Source organism: Osmerus eperlanus, chromosome 12, assembly GCF_963692335.1.
Source record: "Osmerus eperlanus chromosome 12, fOsmEpe2.1, whole genome shotgun sequence".
Classification (NCBI taxonomy): Eukaryota; Metazoa; Chordata; class Actinopteri; order Osmeriformes; family Osmeridae; genus Osmerus; species Osmerus eperlanus.
In genome coordinates this window covers 15,983,288-16,003,993 of record NC_085029.1, presented here as the reverse complement: position 1 = coordinate 16,003,993, position 20,706 = coordinate 15,983,288, and the positions used below count along the sequence as shown (strand labels likewise).

General features: G+C 44.5%; 2 protein-coding genes across 4 annotated transcripts; both read left to right on the top strand.

The window, feature by feature from the left end:
- Positions 1-11,999: 11,999 nt before the first annotated feature.
- stub1 (STIP1 homology and U-Box containing protein 1) lies at positions 12,000-16,470 on the top strand. 3 transcript variants are annotated; one of them, XM_062474510.1, is made up of 8 exons: positions 12,000-12,123; positions 13,006-13,235; positions 13,431-13,629; positions 13,928-14,093; positions 14,280-14,349; positions 14,465-14,521; positions 15,146-15,262; positions 15,361-16,470. In XM_062474510.1, exons 2-8 carry the CDS (start codon positions 13,122-13,124, stop codon positions 15,484-15,486), a joined length of 849 nt encoding a protein of 282 aa, XP_062330494.1. In that variant the 5' UTR covers positions 12,000-12,123; positions 13,006-13,121; the 3' UTR covers positions 15,487-16,470. The 3 variants fall into 3 exon arrangements, with proteins under 3 accessions (XP_062330494.1, XP_062330495.1, XP_062330493.1); XM_062474511.1 differs by having other exon boundaries at positions 12,002-12,123; positions 13,049-13,235; XM_062474509.1 differs by lacking the exon at positions 12,000-12,123 and adding an exon at positions 12,267-12,444.
- Positions 16,471-17,909: 1,439 nt separating this feature from the next.
- On the top strand, positions 17,910-20,421 carry crp1 (C-reactive protein 1). Its single transcript, XM_062474512.1, has 3 exons — positions 17,910-18,038; positions 18,228-18,297; positions 18,475-20,421. Exons 1-3 carry the CDS (start codon positions 17,931-17,933, stop codon positions 19,083-19,085), a joined length of 789 nt encoding a protein of 262 aa, XP_062330496.1. The 5' UTR covers positions 17,910-17,930; the 3' UTR covers positions 19,086-20,421.
- Positions 20,422-20,706: the final 285 nt, after the last annotated feature.

The window sequence follows — 20,706 nt, the reverse complement described above, 5'->3', positions numbered from 1 at the left end:
ACGGAGCCCTGTTCGCTCCGGGGAATTTCAAAGCCCCAGCGCTTCAAAGAGAGAGATGTAGGGGGTAACGGGAGTCCTGGAGAAATGAATATATTAGTACCTAAACCTAGTTAGCCATGACACCATGACCATGACTTGGCATCGGTGTGCATGTACCAACATTCATATATGGTCATGTAAGCATCCACGCAAAATGCATTGCAGCCATCACTAAATTGGTGTGCAGTAAACTAGCTTGACCCTAACAAGCAGACCTGAACAGGTGGGCAGCTGGATGTGTTTTGATTTCAATTTTGCTATGACTTTGTGCTCTATCTACAGAGGATGTTCAGGAAGGTCTGTTTGTATCTCTCTCTTTCACCTTCTACCCTTCTTTCTTTTTCTCTTACAGTTCTCTCTCCCACACTTTTTCTCAGACTCTGTCTGTCTGTATCTGTGTTCAGAGCATTCTCACTGGCCCGAGAATGCAGTGTCCTTAAACATTGCTTTTGTACGCATACGAGAGTTGGTATGTGTCTGTTAGTACTGTGCATATTTGTTTGGTTTATTTATGCTGCTGTGTGTGACAAAAGAGAGGGTATTTGTGTCAGTATGTGTGTGTATGTGTGTGTGCTTGCCATAGGAGGGACTGGCGGGGTAGTGTGACTTACGTTTACGGAACCTTGACTCTGTAGCAACTCCCGGCCTCTCTCTCTCTCTCTCTCTCTCTCTCTCTCTCTCTCTCTCTCTCTCTCTCTCTCTCTCTCTCTCTCTCTCTCTCTCTCTCTCTCTCTCTCTCTCTCTCTCTCTCTCTCTCTCTCTCTCTCTCTCTCTCTCTCTCTCTCTCTCTCTCTCTCTCTCTCTCTCTCTCTCTCTCTCACACACACACACACACACACACACACACACACACACACACACACACACACACACACACACACACACACATTCATGGTCCTGACTAGGCTTTCCCGGGCAGGTAGGTCGAGATTGGGGACATGGATGACCTCACCTGGTGACCTGCTCTGGGATCAAAGCCCCTGGGCTACAGTGCAGTGCTGCTCAAAGGAACTGGATGGCTCTGATGTATAGGAACCTGCAGGGATTGGCGAAGACTGTGAAAGCCTACTTTGTGGACTACCTCGTAGTACAATTGACACAATGATTGAGAAGACAGATTTGTCCAGATCTGTGTGACTGCTGTACTGTGCATGCATACGTTCAGTTTGTGTGTGTGCATATTTCATCTTTCAAACAGTACTCATTAAATAAGCACATTCCGCTAAAATTCATGTTTTATAGGATGTCCTCTTGCAACAAATAGAACAAATCTTTCGAAGATCATATCAGACCCATGGGAATGTGTCCTCCTGGGAATGTGTCCTTCTGGACAGAAACTCGAGAGTGGACGTGAACCTGCAGGTTTTCAGTGGGGTGGGATCGTCGAGCCGAGCGAGTCGTGGGATCGTCGAGGCGGGCGTCTTCCCATCAGCAGCAGGTGAGGGGCTCCTGTCCTGTTCTCAGAGTCATGTGACCGTCTTTCGGGTCTGGCTGGCTGGTCAGGGCAGGCTTGTGGTAAACACTAACACAGGGATCCCACACAAACTACTGTGTTTCCCCTCCAAGCCCCTATGAGAGCACTATGTGAAAACCAACACCTGTCTCTCATTGCTCTTTCTAAGGGTTGTGTTTGTTTGTGTGTGTGTGTATGTATGTAGTAGGAGTAGTTGGTGTGCATGTTTGTTTATTTATGTGTGTGTGTGTGTGTAGGGCCCAATGGGACAGTCAAAGCTACGAGAGTCCTAAAAGATAAACACAGAGTGGGTGTGGATTGCAAACGCAGCTGGAACCGCACAGAGAGACATTGAGAATGCTACTTAGCTCTCATAAACAGGTAATGCACCATTTAGCTCAACCACCACAATACTACCATACACACTCAACATGATACTCAAGACTCAACATCCTCTGTCACGTAAATCTTTGACACGGGAAAACATGCAGAAAGATCCATTTCACTTCTTGTTTCCATGAGTAAACCCAGGAACATTTAATCTCAAAATATCAGGAACAATTCATTTATCTCAGATCCTGTGTGTTGATGAAGGAATTTAGCATGAACCAATCACTGGTGGGCCTCATGGACCTTACACTCAACCCAAGTGACTTAACGTAAACATAGACTCACTTCCGGCCCTTGCCAAGACAGCTCAGGGGATTGGTCTAGAAATATAATGTAATTAGTGCTCCAAGGGTCAGGGGTCACAGCTGGGTGCCCTTGAGGGTCTTTCATTACTGAAGTGGAGGGAAGAAGGGTGCAGGTGTGAGGAGGGGGAGGGGAAAGTGGTCTTTACTATCTGGAGTGGTCAAGTCATTTTTCTTTCAAATTAGCCTTAACGGTCTTCACTAAACTTCAATAAAACTTCAATGAAAAAAGGATATATTTCTCATAAAGGTCCAGAGAGTATGTTACCATCATAGATACGATTATCAAGACAGTATCAATCCAGATGTGACGTGTGTATTTTACACTGTTCAGACTGTGTATGTTGAACTGTGTATGTTGTTCAGACATTCAGAACTACTGTTTAGTTACCCGCATTGGCAGTGTGTTAAAGAGAAATATTGATCAAGCTTGAGATATATATTATTCTACAAGAGAGAAAAGGAAGGAGAGAGAGAGAGAGACAACGAAGCTGACAGAGAGAGAGAGAGAGAGAGAGAGAGAGACAGACAGAGAGAAAGAGAGACAGAGAGACAGAGAGAGAGAGACAGAGAGAGAGACAGAGAGAGGGTGGTCTATGTTCTGTTATCTCACAGTGTAAGCAGATAACGATAGTATCATTGAAATGAAATGGGCTTTCAAAAGGAGAGGGTCAACAGAACAGCAGTCATCCCTGACGGTCGCTTGCTGGCTCTGGCATTCCTCACTGCTGAGGAGCACATGAAGAAGAGCTTTAGCTCCAGGGCAAACAAGAGCCAGTCTTTGTGAGGTGGGTCTCCTCAAAGGCCAGTCAGCAGAGAAGACAGACGTTGACTTATGACAATCAATGTAAAGTCACAAACGAGAGACTCTTCATGTGTGTGTATGTGTATGCGTGTGTGTATGAGAGATGAGAGAGAGATTGAGACATGGTGGACTATTTAGGACTGATGATGTTTCCAACATCCATTTTGGAAAGTGGTTTTATATTTATATGAATGTCTGTGTGTGCGTGTGGGAACTGTGTGTGTGAGTTAGGGGTGAGTATATTGTGTGGTGAGTCGTTGGGGTGTGTGGGCTATGGTGGGTGTGTTTTTGGAGGGAACTGCACTTTTGTCTTCTGACTTTTAACCTCCCACCCCACCCCACCCCACCCCACCCCACCCCACCCCCTGCCTAGCCAACACCCAACATTCCCCCCATGACCACCACTGTATGTTTATGAGGATCATTAGCCTTTACTGAAAAACTACAACTCCCTATACCACTTACAGTGGCACACAAGAGTAAACTGCTATTGCCATGCTATAGTAGACAACAGTAATGATGCTAGGCTGAGGGTCAGTGTTGTCAGAGTCCAGCTGGGGGTCAGACAGAGGTGTTCCAGTCTCTGACTCCTCCCCCACCTCCACCCCGAGGTCCACCATTGGCCGAAGCATCTTGGAGGGAAACCTTAAGAGTGGTATCCCTCCAAAACTGACAATAGGTAGAATGTTTTACAATTAGCCATAGCAAGACAGATGTTGCCAGGGTTGTATCCACCCCTCTTCCTCCACAGACACACACACACACACACACACACACACACTTTGTTTTTGTACAATGAAAGTCAGGACAAAAGTTTTTTGGCGGTTAAGCCCTTTTTCTTGAGTCCCTGTCATTGATATTATCACTATGTAATGAGATCTCTGAGAAGCAGAGTTGTGTCAGTGTTGGAATTATAACGATATAATCTGGGAGACATGCATTATTCAACAGCAGTTTAATCAGATGCTGAATGGTTTCTTCCCTGAATAACAACAAAACAGTTATAATAAAGTCACACCGTGTTTCACACAGTCATTATTGTAGCTTAGTTCATATGGGCATTTACGGGCACGTCAATGTAAAATACATCTTCTTGTGGTTTGTTTTTCATTATAATTAGGTATCAGGGAATCAATCAATCAATCAGTCGTTTGCATAAGTATACTACGATTGGCTGAATAATCTTGGAGGGAAATTCAAGAACCACTATCCCTCCAAAACTGACAATGGCTGTGGTGTTTAACATGTCCATAGAAAGCCCTAAGCAATCTGTCACCCCCACCTACACCCCTATTTAAAGAGCATATTTGAGATACAATGCAATTGAGAACAATTTATGTATATTCTGGCGGTCAAGATGAGCCTTTCAGATCTACGGACACCATCAGTAGCAACACAAGACAACAGACAAAGTTTAACTGTGTCTCGTTTGCATCGCTGACTGAGGTGGTGTTCCATTACGCTGTTGATATTTTTTATAATATCGAGGTATTCGTTACTGTCATTTTGTTAGACCACATATTTTCCCTCTGCCTTAGTTTTTCTTTTTTCTCTTTCTTTATGTTTCTCTCACAAACAGCCACACAGACACCACACACCCCCTCCACACCCACTGTCGTGGCAAATTCGAATTGTGTATCAAATCCACTTCTGTCAGCAGTAGGCACAGTTAGTCTTGACTCGTTATTTGTTGAATCGGTTCTTTATTTTCATTCTTAACCAAACATTTCCCCGAGCTTCTCTCAGACGGGATCCCACAATGAAAACTATTTCCAATTTTTTTCTTGGTACTCACTTGTTACAAACTTCACGTTATCTTTACGGTCAAAAAACCATTTCGCTCCGCCGTTACTGCTAACCCACCCCTTTACCTTAGAAAACCACACCCTTTTATCTGTGTAGAAGGAAACCACACCCCCTCATTGTAGCCTGGACGTAAAACCACAGTAAACTTAAACATTTAGAAAATACAAAACTCAAAATGTCTTTTCGTCGGCTTTGGTTCCTACACCCACACACACACACACACATACAGAAACAGAAGCAGTTACACACCATGTATTCAGTCACAAGGCCTGCACACATTTAAGTTTAGGTTCGCCCATGTGTTGCACGCATGGTTGGTCTTCTTCTTCTGCAGTCTTGTTAGACATTCAGCTCCCCTCCTCCAGAGCTTGCTCTCTGCTTCTGACTTCTCTGTGCATTGTGTTCGAGGGTTCATCCATGGCTGCACACCACATAATTAGCCAACATACACACACACACACACACACACACACACACACACACACACACCACACACACATTTTTAAAGATCCATACAATGGTAGGTTCAGACAATAGACACATGCCAGCCCCCCCCCCCCACCCCCACCACACACACACACACACACACACACACACACACATACATATACCCTGTCTCAACTTCGCCTGCACCAAAAGCCTTAATTTTCTCAGCCCCCCCACTTTCCCATCAGCAGTATAATGAAACTGTCTACAGATAGGATTACGCCTGAGACAATTCACTCACCCATTTCTCTCTCTTGGGTTACAGACTCTGTTGTTGTGATATGAGCAGAAGTATACAGCCACATATATTTCCATGATGTGTGTTTCCACAATATTCAGCAAAATTTCCAAGAAAATACATTCACTTAACAGTTTCATGTATTCATATTAGGTTTTATTGAGTATTAATATATTTGATTAGTGTCTTGTGGTTGTTATTTGGCAATATCCCGCATCCAGAACCATTTAGACTGTCAGATGCTGCATAATCTATACTTCAAAGAGAATTGTTCAGCCTTCTCAGTGACCTTGGTATTATCTGTGCGCTGGTCATGTTTCCTTTTGAGATGCCATCACACAAGAGACGCTGTCTCTGCCGAGGTCTCTCAACACCTGAGCCCTGCTCTGGTGACCGACAGGACTGTCTTTTAAAAACCAACACATCTGTTGCAAATGTAGACTCTTTGTTGGGGGAACCCCTTGAGGGAACCGCCAATTTTTGGTGTCCACCCATCATTTAACTGCCCCCTCCCTCTTCCTACCCCCCCAGCACTTCCCCCCTTCTACTCATCTCTCCCCATGGGGGTATCATGTCACCTGTGCCCTGGGGACATACTGGGGGGTTGTTTATATTGTCTTGGCAACGTTGACATCCGTTTGAATGTAAACAACATGCCATAGCTGGCATGTGCCGAGTGCCTTGGTGTGGCTGCTCTTTAACGGCTGTCTTTTTGGTGTGATTAAAACTAACTGACTTTGGTGGTTTTAAACTAACTTGTTGCCACAATGACTAGAACCAAACGAAAGTATAACCAAATCCAGTGTCAATAAGTATTTTTTTTTATGTATTAAAAAATAAGGTTGGTTTTGAATGATATTGTTTAATTTTAAAACATTTTCCACCTTTAAATCTTTTACTAAAACGCTAAACGTTCGGAAGTGACCAGTTACTGGCTGTCTGAATTTAAGATTCTGTAAAGCATCTTTGGAACGCTAAATATTTATCTCACAGCTCCATGTGGTCATTTGGCTCTCTCTGTGAATGATCCCGAGGCCGTCGAAAGAGTACAAGAGAGGGAGCAGACAAAACAGACTCTGTCCTGCGACTGAACGACTCTTGAATGTAGCGGGACTGTGTGTCTGCGCCGTGAACACTGTCTGTAGAGAAGTGAAGGAGAGAAAGAGGGAATGAGACACAGAGGAGAGAAAAGGAGAGGGAAATTGTGAATAATTACAGACCATATTGGAAGAGTGTGCATTTGTCTTTCAGTTCTGTCACACACAGACACACACACAAAGCCCTGACTTAAGGCTTTAGCTCGGGTCTATCAGCACATGCATGGGTCCTAATCAGCCTCTTCCATAGAGAGTGCCTCTGGGTCAGCCAGGGTGAGATGTTTGTGATGGAAATTTGGACGGCAGGCGTTGGAAAACAAAGATGAGACAAGACGCCCCGGAGACGACATACTTTACACATGAGATAACACGCATCCAGAGGGTGAATAAAAAGTACCAGGACTGGGGGCTGTAAGGCCGCTCTGTGGATTACTCTTCTGTGCAGTTAAGCCCAATTTCAGTGGTTTTCATGGACTTGATTGAACACAATTGGATTGTAAAAGCAACTTGACTTTTTGAGTTTTACATTTTACAAGAAATTACATAAAATGTTAACAGAAATAGCTTACATGAAACCAGTTCTTGGAAATAGTTGGTTTGAATCCATTCAAACATGCTTTTGAAAAACTTTATGATTATGATTTCCATCCAAGTTTCAATGGACCTGTATTTCACATTGATGCACTGGAATGCAGCATTTTGTGGGAGGCTGATTTGACCATTCGTCGCTGTATTAAACTATTCATCAGTGTATATTCATCTTATTTAGATCTACTAGTTTCTGATCTCGCTCAGAATAGATTTTGAGGGACAGGCGTGAGCCTAAACCAATTTCCCCCCTGCCAGCCAGCCAGCTAGGTTCTGGAGGAGAAGCCCATTCCTGCACTGTTTGAACCCCAGGCCCGCAGAGGCCTGCAGAGGCCTACGGAAGCTTGTCGATCCTGGAAAATATGAGGGCATCCAATGGAACCGCTCCACACTGCGGTATTGCACAAAGATGGGATTTAATGACCCTTCGATTGAGCAACTTTGAAAGGGTGACCTCCGACCCCTAGCCTTGACCCCTGGCAACCCTCACGTTCTCCGGGGTCCAGTGCTTGTCACTGATCGTCCGTCAAACTCTTTTCACTGATCTGATTACCGCCCAATTTGGATTTCGCCGACTACACACTTCTTGAACCACAAAGAGATGCTTTCAGCAACTTTACATGACAACACATAACTGGACCGACAATTTAGAAGTGGAGGGAACCAGGGAACGACAGTCTAGTGTTCAGACTTGAGAGGAGTACCAAACTTATCATTTTAACAACCGCTGGCTGCGTTCTACAAAATTCCATCTGTGTCTACCCATAAACAAGCAGAATCATCAATATGAGATATGAGGTGATAAAAGTGTCTGTACTGACTGTGAATCGTTGCAGAGCTGATAGTTAAATTATACTTTTTATACGAAGCAACATGGTCCCTCGTTCTATGTGCACCAACATACAGGTGTGTGTGTGTGTGTGTGTGTGTGTGAGTGAGTGAGTGAGTGTGCGTGTGCTTACAATTATTGAGTCTACTGTAAAGGAATGTGCTGTCAGATATTGTGTCAGCCATTTCCTGCCTCTCCCTGGATACCCCTTCCTTCCTCTTTTACCTCAGAACTCTGTCTAGCCTCTCCTAACACACACACACACATACCGACACACACACACAAACGTATTTAACCCCTACCCCCTTTCTGTCTGGCTAAGCTCTTTAGGATTATACTGGGGGGAGGTGGTTGCGAGGAGGTTACTGGGGGCTGGGGTAGGAGGGGTGGGACTGTGACCCCAAGACAGGATGACTTTATGGGGCATGGGGGTGTTGGGAGGGAGGGGGAGGGTACATCTCCCTTGGGTCTGACACAGTAGTTTTGAATTCCCTCCAAAAACTTAATTGTTAAACACCTCCCCCACCGGTGATACATGGCATGGAGCCGTTACCCACACCCCCAGCCACCATACATCCATCAAAGCAGCCAGGGTGGAGGTGAGAGGGTGGGGGGCCAGTCCAGGGCGGTGCAGCATTAACCCCCCTGGGTGTGAAAGATTCTAGGAAGAACACCTAGAATTAAAGAACAAGAAGAATTTATTCAACTTGTATTTATTCAATTTATTCAACTCAAAAAAAAAAAAGTTTAATAAAAATTGTATTATTAAATGTACATTACATGTTTGAAACAGACACCATCTTTCAGATAGGTTAATGTATTAATCTTAAATGTTTATAGATAGTATTTTTCTATGTTTATATTAGTCCCTGTTTTCTACTGTATTACTGCCTTATTGTACTTATGCAAGTACAGGCAAATACAGTCTGAATCCATGAACTCTGAGCCTTTAGGACAGGTCTGACCGTTTCTGGAAGTGGACAAGCATGAATGTGTTTTGGGGTGCTCGTGTGTTTCTGCGTTTGTGTGTGTGTGTTTATCTGAGTTAAAGACGTTGATGTATCTTTCCCTGAGGGCGCCAGGAGGACAGATGTTATTCCACACCCCTTCCCCGAACAGGAAGCTTAATCAGGCCCACCGAGGTGTGTGTATGACCTGTGACCTTTTAGGTGTCACACACACTGAAGGCCCTGGCCTCACACAGCCTCACACTTCCCTTCACATCTGTGTCAGGATGTTGACTGAATGGCCCATTGAACTACGATAAATATAAAATATACTGTGTTATACTGTAACGCTATTGTTAAAATGAAATCAAACTTTATATTTGTGGCCCATTTTACACACAATGTCATTAGGGACTTCACAGTTGCCTACAAATCAGCACTTAAACCAACAGTATCTAAACCCTCTGATCCCCTCCTCTCAAGACCATTGATAATACAGAAAGGTGCAGACTAAACAGACTGGAGACAATCTTCAAATAAGATTAACAACAAACCGTTTTTAGATCAATTGTTAGTGAAGTCAATTATAGTGAGGGGTAGGATTCTCCTCCAGCCTCACAAAATCGTTATCTTGTTCTTGGCTTAAAACAACAATCAATGGCCATGGTACCTTGGGGCACGCAAGATCTAATCTGACCATGCCACCACAACAAGCCTGGGCATGTCCACCTCAGACAGGGCCTGGCCAGTCTGACCAGACAGGAGAACAATGCCCATCTGCCTTTTCGGTGTCAGCATTGATTAGTGGTGCATTCTAATGTTCTCCAAAAGGAGGCTTGAAACCGCATGCATATTCACTCATCACTCAAACGTCAGCATGCTTGTCTCATCAGCCTGCACTACATTGTCCAATACCTGTTGCCCAAGTAGGCTATATTTGTTAATTACCATTCCTAGTAAGGTTTTATAACATTGCACTGCGAGTCCTGGCTATATCTTGTGTTTCCCCCGGAGAATGAGCCGAAATCCTTGTTACAAGGCAAAGCCATATAATTAGTCTTTTGTCTTTCCCTTTTAAACTTGGACACCGCTTCAGTGATAAGGAGAGTGTGCTCCCCTTCCCTCTCTTGTTTGAGCTTGGCGGTGAATGAGGAAGGCCACTGCCAAAAGGCTACACAGAGACAGAGAAAAGGAGAATCAATCAGGAAGTGACATCTTTTCAGCTGTGCCAGTGAAGCCTGGGCAACTTCCTGGTGGTGTTACCAAGGTGACTGAAGGCCTAGCCAGCTGGGGGAATTGGCAAATGGAAGGGGTGGCAGTTGGACGCTGGCAAGAAATGGAAGAGAAGGGGGTGGACTTAGCAAGCCTTTGGCCCATGTCATGTGTTTCATACTGTAGGGAACAAACACTTTTGAGTAAAAAAATATTTAGTAAGTCATCGCACACCAAACAAGGAAACCAAGTCTGCAATTACAGGTGTGTGTGTGTGTGTGAGAGAGAGAGACAGAGAGAGAGAGCGTGAGACACAGAGAGAGAGAGAGAGAGACAGAGAGAGAGAGAGCGTGAGAGTGAGAGTGAAAGTGAGAGTGTTTGACATTGAGGTCTGACAGTTAGCTACATCCTAGTCATTGCTGGCATTCCTCCGTCCATCTATGTGCTGACTGGTATGCAGCTATGTGTGAGAGCCTGGCGTTGTGGGATAAACTGGTGATCATGAGTAATACTCTGATACAGCTGTGGTCTTCTTTCCCCCCCTCTCCCATGGCTGAGGGCATGGGGGGTGTGTGGGTGGGGGGATATGGGACCAGGGGATCCCATGGCCAGACTGGGGGCTCTGGGTAAACACAGCTGGGTCTGCAGTTCTGGTTGGTCCCCCCGCTTTAACGACCCCTCACACATTATCAGTGTGTTTGCTCAAGGGATGGACCCTAATCCTCGCCCACTGATCTGTGTGCAGACCCACCATACTCTTTCATCCTCTATCCCAGCCATCATACGTTGTATCCCTCTGTCTGTGCACCCCTCCTGCCCTGTAACACCAAGGCTAGGGGCATGGATGAAAGTGACCCTTGTCATACCAAGGCTAATTCCCCTGTTAGTAGGTAGTCAGGTGGCTGAGCGGTTAGGGAATCAGGCTAGTAATCTGAAGGTTGCCAGTTCGATTCCCGGCCGTGCAAAATGACGTTGTGTCCTTGGGCAAGGTACTTCACCCTACTTGCCTCGGGGGGAATGTCCCTGTACTTACTGTAACTCGCTCTGGATAAGAGCGTCTGCTAAATGACTAAATGTAAATGTAGTAAACCTGAATGTTCTTCCTACAGTAAACAATCCTGGTGGATACCCAGAGAGACAACATTATCTTTTATAGCTCAGTGTATCTATCTGTAAAGTATGTCTGCAAAGAGTGGATGAGAGAGTAGATGGGTTAGGCTTGGTCTAAGCCTTGGTCATGTCCTGTCATGTTCTTGATTGTTTATCAACCCCCGTGCATGCACCAAAGTGAGAGAACTTTAATTTAATTCTGAGATCTGTAATGCCATGGACATTAACATAGGTCTGACCATTTAAATTCACAAGGGTTTGTAGGGCTACAGTGATGCCTGAAAATAGGCAATATTTTCATCTGTTCATTCACAGTACCAAAAAAAAGAACAAAAAAAGTGAATAAACTTTGCAAAGATAGTATAGAGGATTCAAACTTTTCTTGAAAACAAAAAGCTCTTTTCGACTTCAAAAACGTTTATAGATCTGGGGACATATACTGCCCTCTTGTGGACTTTAGGATCGCATCAATTTGAAGTGATATTCCTAAAATCCTCAAGAGTACGTAAAGAAATAATAAAGACAGATTCTCTTCTCTCTAAATATATTCCTTTTTATACTTGTCTCGATGTATATTGCTATTTTCTGAACGACATCTGAGCAACGTTAAGGATGTTCAACCAGAGAATGTCTAATATCCTTAAACAGGCTCTGGTTCAACTTTGCTAAAATGCAGGAACCTCGTAGGCTTCCGTCTAAAAGGACATGACGTCAGTATAACAACAAACGATGACAGCCCGTGGTGGGAAAAGCTAATCAATTAATAAGAATTGAAATATTCCAACATCTCTGTCATCTGAATGTGAAATTAATTTCCTAAGGTAAGGTGATAAAAGGTGCGTTTTAGTGGTCGGCATCGTAAAAGTAGCATTCTTTAGAGCGAAACGTAGTGGACTCGTAGATGGCTAGCTTTGATGGTCGCAGCCGCTGGGTTGTTGCAACGAAGTGTTTTTCTGCTACAGTAGCTCTAGGCTACCTGTAGTCTGTGGACTAGCTTAGCTCTCTTGCTAGCTACATTTGGGGCCTTGTTTTATCCTTATGTTCAATAAGGATAAATGCATCTAGCTACCAAGTGTTTCTGGTGTCAGTCGAATTAAAGCTCGGATTAGCTAGCCAACAATTACCCTATTAAGCAAGCAACGGTAAACTATTAAATAAATATGTTTTTTTTGTGTGCCTTTCTACCAAGCAAACAATTTAGCTAGCACTAGACAGGTAGCCTGGCTAGGGATTCGTAAACGAGCCTTGGCTTGCCTGATTGTCAGAATAGTCGTCGTGTTGCACTCAGTACAGTAGCTAGCTAACTAAAGTGTTTACAGGAACCCCGACAGGTAATTTATCTAGCAAACGGCACCTAATAGAGCTCTTTAGTCTCTATATTAGTTGGCTAATACTCAGTGGCAAACCTCTGCAATTTTTTGCAGTTTCTCCCCCAGGGGGTTGGGTTTGCTAATGTTTAGCTAGCCAGCTAAAAGCTCCGGCTATTTCTTTTCAAGTCTTGACGTAAGCTAGTCGGCTGGCTAGCTACATGCAGTTAGCTGGCCCACAGATATGGGGATGCTGATGTGATGATGGTGCACGTTCATGGGGTGTTTTTGAGTTGCCACAGCGACTGCACCTCACCACAATTTCCCAACGCAATGCAGGTGCATTGCAGCAACGCGTCAACAAGGCTTAGCTTAAATATTTTCTTTTTCGTCTAGTGTGTGAGATAGAGAAGTGACAGGACGGTCTTCAACCTGTCAGCTAGCCAGCCGGAGAAACGGGGAACAGGATAGGGAAGCAGGGCGGAGCGGGCGCCGCGGACCCGGTGGAGAAGATGGCGGGCAGCCCAGAAAAGAGTTCCACGGCGCAGGAGCTAAAAGAACAGGGTAACCGGCTTTTCCTTTGCCGCAAATACCAAGAGGCGGCCACCTGCTACAGTAAAGCCATCGTGAGTATTACTAATTTAAAGCTGTACATTGTCCTGGCCCAATTCAGTCTTCTATCACAAGGGCCTTCTTTAAATTAGCGTCACAGTAGTTGAACGAACTCTCGCCATATTAACCTGTTCTCTGAGATTTAAAGTAACCTAAAGTCAAATTAAGACACTACAACGAACGTCTGTCTGTTTGCCTTCTGTGTGCAGAACCGTAATCCTTCAGTGGCAGTGTACTACACTAACCGGGCTCTGTGCCACGTCAAGCTACAGCAGCATGACAAGGCACTGTCGGACTGTAAGCACGCCCTGGAGCTGGACAGCCAGTCGGTCAAGGCACACTTCTTCCTGGGCCAGTGTCACCTGGAGCTGGAGAACTACGACGAGGCCATCGGCAACCTGCAGAGAGGTGTGACAGGATCTCGGTCCCCACACACTGACAACGTCTCCGTGTTTGTCGTCTTCTCTTTGTCAGCTATCTGGAATGTACTAGGTCGTCTTCCCATCACATCCATTGTGAATATCTAGAGGTCTACTGAAAGGCAGTCTCGAAGTCTAACCTTATTGAAGCTATTTGGAAACCTGTAGTTGAAATGCTCTTATTTATGTATATAGGATTTTATTTTCTTCACGTTTGTGACTTGATGTTAGTGTGACTGCAATTTCAAGGCATCTCACTGTACCGTGCTGTCTCTGCCTTTCCCCAGCCTACAACCTGGCGAAAGAGCAGAGGCTGAACTTCGGAGACGACATCCCCAGCGCACTGCGCATGGCCAAGAAGAAACGCTGGAACAGCATCGAAGACAAACGGATCAACCAGGAGAACGAACTGCACGCCTATCTCACCAAACTCATCCTGGCCGAGAAAGAGAGGTGAGGGAGACCAGTCATATTTAGAAAAGGGTTCAGCGTTTGTGTGTTTGTGTGATATGAATCCGTTCTCGAAAAAACGTACATGTATTGGCTTTTTATGTTCTGTTGTCTGAGTTGAACTTGTGCTATCCCTGCAGGGTATTTGTATGTCTTCCTCAATATAATTTTTTTTTTTCTCCCCCGTAGGGAACTGGAAGACAAACAGGAGGAGGACAATCAAAATGGAAGCAACGCTGTCAAGATCAAATCGAAACATGTTAGTTCGGCTTGGTCATTTTGTGTGAAAAGAATCCTCTGGTATTCCTTTGTGTCGCGTCCCTGTACTGACATTTGTGAGCGCTGTAACTGACCTACTAACCTGTCCTGTGCAGGATAGGTTTCTTAAGGACATGGAAGAGCTCTTCTCTCAGGTGGACGAAAAGAGAAAAGTAAGTGTGTATGACTCACGCTGTGTGTTAGTGTTATGGGCCAGCTCTTTAGTAGAGCCAGAAATGTGTACTATGCATGTCTTTACGTCAAGCAAAGCCTGGTTAATCAAATAATAACATAATGCAGTAGTTATTATGTACTGTTCAGTTTAACCTGACTTTGCCACAGGAGTTTTTAGGCTGTGTTTTAACATATTTCACCTGTCTACTGTTCCCCTGACCAACACCCACATTTTGGCTCTCGTCTCTGCCATTGTTAGAATATACCCGCATCCATCTCCTTTTTCTAGATCAAGCTGTTTCTACGGCAACCGATACCTCCAGTTGCTTGTTAGTCGCAAATTAACTATGCTGTCTTTGGTGCCTAGCTTACTTAGCTCATTGTCATGCAGTTGCTAGTCAACAATGCACCAGTAAGGCTTCTTGTCACAGAGACTGTTTAACATTAGCATGGTTTACTTTAGGTTAGTTTGACGAGTGCAGTGAAGCTCCGTACTATATTCTTCCGTACTATAACTTGGTTACAGGAAGGCTATAAATTGACTTGAGTTATTAACTGGATAACTGGATGCAGTACATACGAGTGCATGCAGAGGGCTATGACATGTTGTGTCATCACCACAGAAGCGTGAGATTCCTGACTACCTTTGTGGGAAGATCAGCTTCGAGCTGATGAGGGAGCCGTGCATAACCCCTAGTGGCATCACCTACGACCGCAAAGACATCGAGGAGCATCTACAGGTAAGCTACCATGGAAACCAGTGAGCACGTCAAGTACTTCAAAGCATCAAAGAAACATGCGCCTAGCGCGGATGACGACATCTTCTTTCTTTTTGAAGCGAGTGGGACATTTCGACCCGGTGACTCGGAGTCCTCTGACCCAGGACCAGCTGATCCCTAACCTGGCCATGAAGGAGGTGATCGATGCCTTCATCCAGGAGAACGGCTGGGTGGAGGACTACTGAGCACCTATGCTCCGGGCTCCTGCAGACCTCCACTGGCCTGCAGAGAAGAGGAGGAATGTCTGGAGAGAGGGGATTCGAACCCTGGATCCCCCCCCCCCCACACCGGATATGCACTTTACACACACATGCAGGAGGGGCTGACGGTCACATTATGGACTACCTTAACGGGAGCCATCGTCTCTAGGTCTCCATTCTTTCGTGTCTGCTGTCCATCCTCTGTGCCCCCAACTAAGAGCCTTGTTCTGCAGGTCTCTCTCTCCCTTTAATGTTGTGTCATCTCCATCCTCTCTCTCTCCATCTTGCACTCCCCCATGGTGAAGGAAAACCCGCCCACCCCCATTTCTCTTTCTCTCTCTCTTGCTCTCTCCCTTTCTCTCTGTCTCTCTGTCGCTCTCTCTCTCTTTCCCCCTCTCTCTCTCTCTCTCTCTCTCTCTCTCTCTCTCTCTCTCTCTCTCTGTCTGTCTGTGTCTGTCTTACTGTCTCAGTGCCACAATCCTCTCTGAACACATCACACTGCACTCAGGTGTTTCAGAACTCCCTCTATGTACAAATACCAGTTTTCTGTCTGATATAACCATCAATATTCTGCTGAAACATATTGGCCTTTTGTTTGGCTCATCATCCAGTATTGTTTATTTAATTTAGTAGTTTTTTTTTTGGGGGGGGGGGCGCGGGGGAATTGCATGTATTGTACTTAGTTTATTACTAATGGTTTCCCTCAGTTTGTGTTGGTTCCCTAAGACATGTTGACATGACCCAGATGCCAAAATGCTGTTTTCAACAAATCCAGAGTAATTCATTTTAAATGCAGAATGTTGTTTTGGAATGGGTTCCGAAGAACTAACTAACCAAATTGAAGTCTGCATCACATAGTCACCAACAGAACTAGAATGTTGTTCATTGCATATCAGTACCGGTTAACAGACAATTATACTACGTTGAATGTACTATATGCAAACGTACAGTAAAAGTGAATAGGTTTAAGTCTTCAAGTTGTATGTATTATTAGCACCAAAAAATACATTGTTTTCATAATCCTAGGTTGAGTTATGAATGGTATAAAATTAAGTGAGCTGGAACAGAAATATAAGGGGTCCCATCTATATTTGGTTCATTATTGAAATGTCTAATGAATTTAATTTCTCCTGAGATCTATTTTCCTGTTTCTGCTTGATTTTTGAAGTTCTTGGAAGCTGCTTTGGGAAATATTCTGTAATGTTAATGCTGTAGGAAGGCAGTGGGCTGTGAGCTTGGACAATGTTTTGGGCTGGAGGAACTGCTGTTTACATAAGATGGCTTTGAGCACCTATGGAGATGAGTGTGAAGTGACTCAGATGTGCTTTACCAAGACAAGCAAACAGTCGTAGACATCTAGCAACAGTGATTGAATTTGTTCTCCCCTCAACCTTTATTTTTGAAACAAATTCTACTTCCATAATGTACACCAATCAGAAAGGTGTTACACCCGTCAAGGAAGTATTTGTAAGAACTGCAATTAAAAACGACTGCCTTTTCCATGAACCAGTGCAGAGTTTTCAGTAGGTTTGGGGTTACTCATTAAATTGGAAAATCTTCTGCCTTGTTTCGGCTTTCTAGGTAGATATGCTGTAAAGGTAGGACAATCCACATGACAGTTTCTTGGTTAGGGGCTTTAAAATGGGCATGACATCCCTTCAAGGAGACTGTTCTCTGCCCAGGTCCAGTAGTTAACAGATATCTCTACTTCCTCTTGTCTAAAGGTGTGTTTGTGCTTGGTTGAAGGTGCTGGCTATGTAAATATGTTTGCTTGCAGATCTCTGATTTTATTTCTTCTTCATGGAACCAGTCGAAGCTTAGTGGAACTATGGAGAGCTTGAAAAAAAACAACTGTATTAAATGTAGATATGTTGATAACACAAACATCAGACTTGTGCTGTTCTTTTCTCAAATCTAATGTCCATATTATAAATATGTAAAAAACTATCTAGAATGCAACAAATGGAAAATGCTTCAGCTAGTCTCAGAGAGGTACGCGGCATAAAGGTGTAGATGTCAGGTGGATGTCAGGTGGCTGAGCGGTGAGGGAATCGGGATAGTAATCCGAAGGTTGCCAGTTCGATTCCCGGTCATGCCAACTGACGTTGTGTCCTTGGGCAAGGCACTTCACCCTACTTGCCTCGGGGGAATGTCCCTGTACTTACTGTAAGTCGCTCTGGATAAGAGCGTCTGCTAAATGACTACATGTAATGTAAATGTAGATGTCCAAGTTTATCGTCCCATGAGGGCTGACCTGAACACTGCTGCCTTCACATGTCTTGTTCCTGGCAACAACACTGTGTCTGTCTGAGGCGAACATGACCAAAGATGAAAGTGTGTGTGTGTGTTTGCTTGTCAGACAGACACCCCAGTGTCAGTCAGCTCCAAAGCCACGCGACCCATTGTCACTGTAAAGGGCTGCTGAGCTGATGTCATGGTTTGTGCTAGGAGGGAAGAGGACTCAGACTCCCTGGCATAACTACCACAGCCAGCCTGACCGAGTGACCATCACAAGGCCCTCTGGAGAAATAAACATGGTAAGAAATGTTATCTTTATGTTTGAGTTATTCCAATACAAAGTACTCTGTAGCCAAGATAAGCTTGACAATGATAGGCAATTTGCTGAACAATGGATATTGGTGTTTGGGCAGCAGAGCTAGTTGTATTGAGAGAGGCAGTGTGTATTTTTGTTAATAGTTTGTCATTTGTCTGCTTTGTCTTGGAAGAGTGTCTGCAGTGACAAGGTTGCTGGCATTCTCATACTGTGCTTCTTTGGCATGTGTTCAGCCAGTGAAGGTATGATATTGAGCATAATGATTTTGAGCATAATGTGAGCATAATGGTGTCACAAATGGACCTGTACTGTTATTTGTAATATGAAAATACGATGAAAAAGGATTATGTCGATGTGTGCCAGTGCCAGTTCTGATGGAAAACAAATGTGTGTGTGTGTGTGCTGATGGCCTGTACCAGTGGGTCTGGGTGGCAAGGTCCTGGTCTTCCCTTACGAGACAGACTTCAGCTTCGTAGCCCTGATGCCCCAGAAGGAGATGGAGCTGCGCTCGTTCACGCTGTGCATGCGCGTTGCCACAGAGCTGCAGGGCGAGCGTCAGATCATCCTCTTCGCCTACCGCACCTCCGACTACGACGAGCTCAACGTGTGGCGCGAGAAGGACGGCCGTGTCTCCTTCTACCTGAGCGGGGACGGCGTTTCCTTCCACCTGCCGCCCATCTCCACCTTCCGCACCAGCCTGTGCCTCACCTGGGAGTCCAGCTCTGGGCTGTCGGCCTTCTGGGTGGACGGCCGGCGCAGCACCTACCAGGTGTACAAGCCCGGCCACACCGTGAGGCCCAAGGGCACCGTCCTGCTGGGGCAGGACCCAGACAAGCACCTGGGGGACCTGGAGGCTGTGCAGAGCTTCGTGGGGGAGGTGACCGACCTCAACATGTGGGACTACGTGCTCCCCAGGAGCCAGGTCCAGGCCTGGCACTACGGCCACCATGTCCCCAAGGGCAACATCTTTGACTGGACCACCATCGAGTACCAGCTGAATGGGAACGTGATGGTGGTGGATGATGACTGACTCGGCGTGGAGTCACGCGCTCACACAGATGAGTATGTGTGTGTCTGGACTGGGCTGGTGATACTGATGTTTTTCTGCGGTTGTTTTTAACTTCTCGTCTGTGTGTCGGGCCCTCTATTCTGCTGGTCCTGAGGAGGGAGGTAGTCCTGCATGGACTTCCTGTCGCCTGGTAGTTGCCGAAGTGGGAAATTATGGGTTCACTCACATTATCTCGAAAGCCATGAACTGTATATACAAGAGAAACTGAGCACTGGATTGATTAAGGTCATTCATCTTCCCTTTGTTCTAGGCCTTAGTATTCACTAAATAGAGGGAAAATATATTTAGAATAATCTTGGTTCTCCTTAACCAAATCCATTCCTTGTGTTATAATATTATCGTGTCATTTAACTAAAAGGATTTCAAAAATAAGGATCATTATTTTAAACGCTAGCTATTACTGAATTTTTCTAATATTTTTTTTAAATTGTGTCAACTTCTCGTGGTAGTCTTCAGCCAGGCTCTGACGTCCTGCACATCCCGAACACTGGACAGTGTGACGTTAGTGCTGTGCAAGATGTTGCCACAGGGGGGCATGATTGCTGCTCTCAACTCTGCAGACGTAATTTGTGTCAATGCACGAAGCAACACACCGGTGTGTTATAACATTATTTTATGCTCAAGGTTTCAGCAGCAGTTATGTTATATATAATATAACATAATATACCGAATTTGAAGAAAGATAAATGCTTTTGGAAATGGTAAGCACTAAGGCAGTGCATATCTTAACATATTTTCACGTCTGTTTTCTTTTTCTTTAGCCTATACTTTTTCGTTGTTTGAGGTTCTTGTGTAATTCCTACAGTACATCATATTTTTATATGCCCTATGGTTTCTCTAACAAAGTGCTCTTGCAGTGCAGTGCATAGATATCATATGTACACAATCTTGCTACGTACTAATAACTAAGGACATATATTGTGAATATGTAATGAAAAGGTGAAAAAGTCCGAGAGTGAAGTTGATTTTAATCTATACAGTAGGCCTACATATAGAATTCACAGAAAACCGTAAAATGACATGGTTTTGTGTTGTCAGTAAAAGGTTATAGCAAGAAATATGAAGTATGAAAAGGCGATTCATTATTTCTATACTTAATAATTTAAAAGTGCTGAGAGACAAACAGCAATTACAATGTTTAAAAGCCACTGCGTTAATGTTGCCTTTGGTTAGCACACTCACTCTCATAAATGTTCCATGTTTTAAGCTGATGTAAGAATGCTTTTGGGCCTGAAATTAAATCTTGACATGTGCATAACTAAAAACGTGTGTTAATAAAGAGAAATGATGTCTTTGAACTGTTCTGTATCCTCTAAGTAGAGGTATAGCCTACCTTGATGAAATAAATGGGATGTCGTTAAAAAAGAAATTGACTTTAGAAGTCAAAATTAATCTGTCATGTTTTGGTCAAATGAAACACGACACAGGTTTCAACGATGCTCTCGCATAGCAACGTGGCATCCCATGCCAACTTAGTTGACGTTAAATAGTCCCTTGAGAGGGAGAGAGTGTGAACAGTTAATCACGGCTTGTATCCTTCCACCTTTGACCACAGACAACAAACAATCCGCACCATGTTCGG

Bases quoted from the DNA above. Each gene is read 5' to 3' on its own strand.
- stub1 (XM_062474510.1), top strand. From the start codon at position 13,122: ATGGCGGGCAGCCCAGAAAAGAGTTCCACGGCGCAGGAGCTAAAAGAA. The intron at 13,236-13,430 runs GTGAGTATTACT...TTCTGTGTGCAG, and splicing joins CCTGCTACAGTAAAGCCATC to AACCGTAATCCTTCAGTGGC. The intron at 13,630-13,927 runs GTGTGACAGGAT...GCCTTTCCCCAG, and splicing joins CATCGGCAACCTGCAGAGAG to CCTACAACCTGGCGAAAGAG.
- crp1 (XM_062474512.1), top strand. From the start codon at position 17,931: ATGTCATGGTTTGTGCTAGGAGGGAAGAGGACTCAGACTCCCTGGCAT. The intron at 18,039-18,227 runs GTAAGAAATGTT...TTGTCTTGGAAG, and splicing joins CCTCTGGAGAAATAAACATG to AGTGTCTGCAGTGACAAGGT. The intron at 18,298-18,474 runs GTATGATATTGA...GGCCTGTACCAG, and splicing joins CATGTGTTCAGCCAGTGAAG to TGGGTCTGGGTGGCAAGGTC.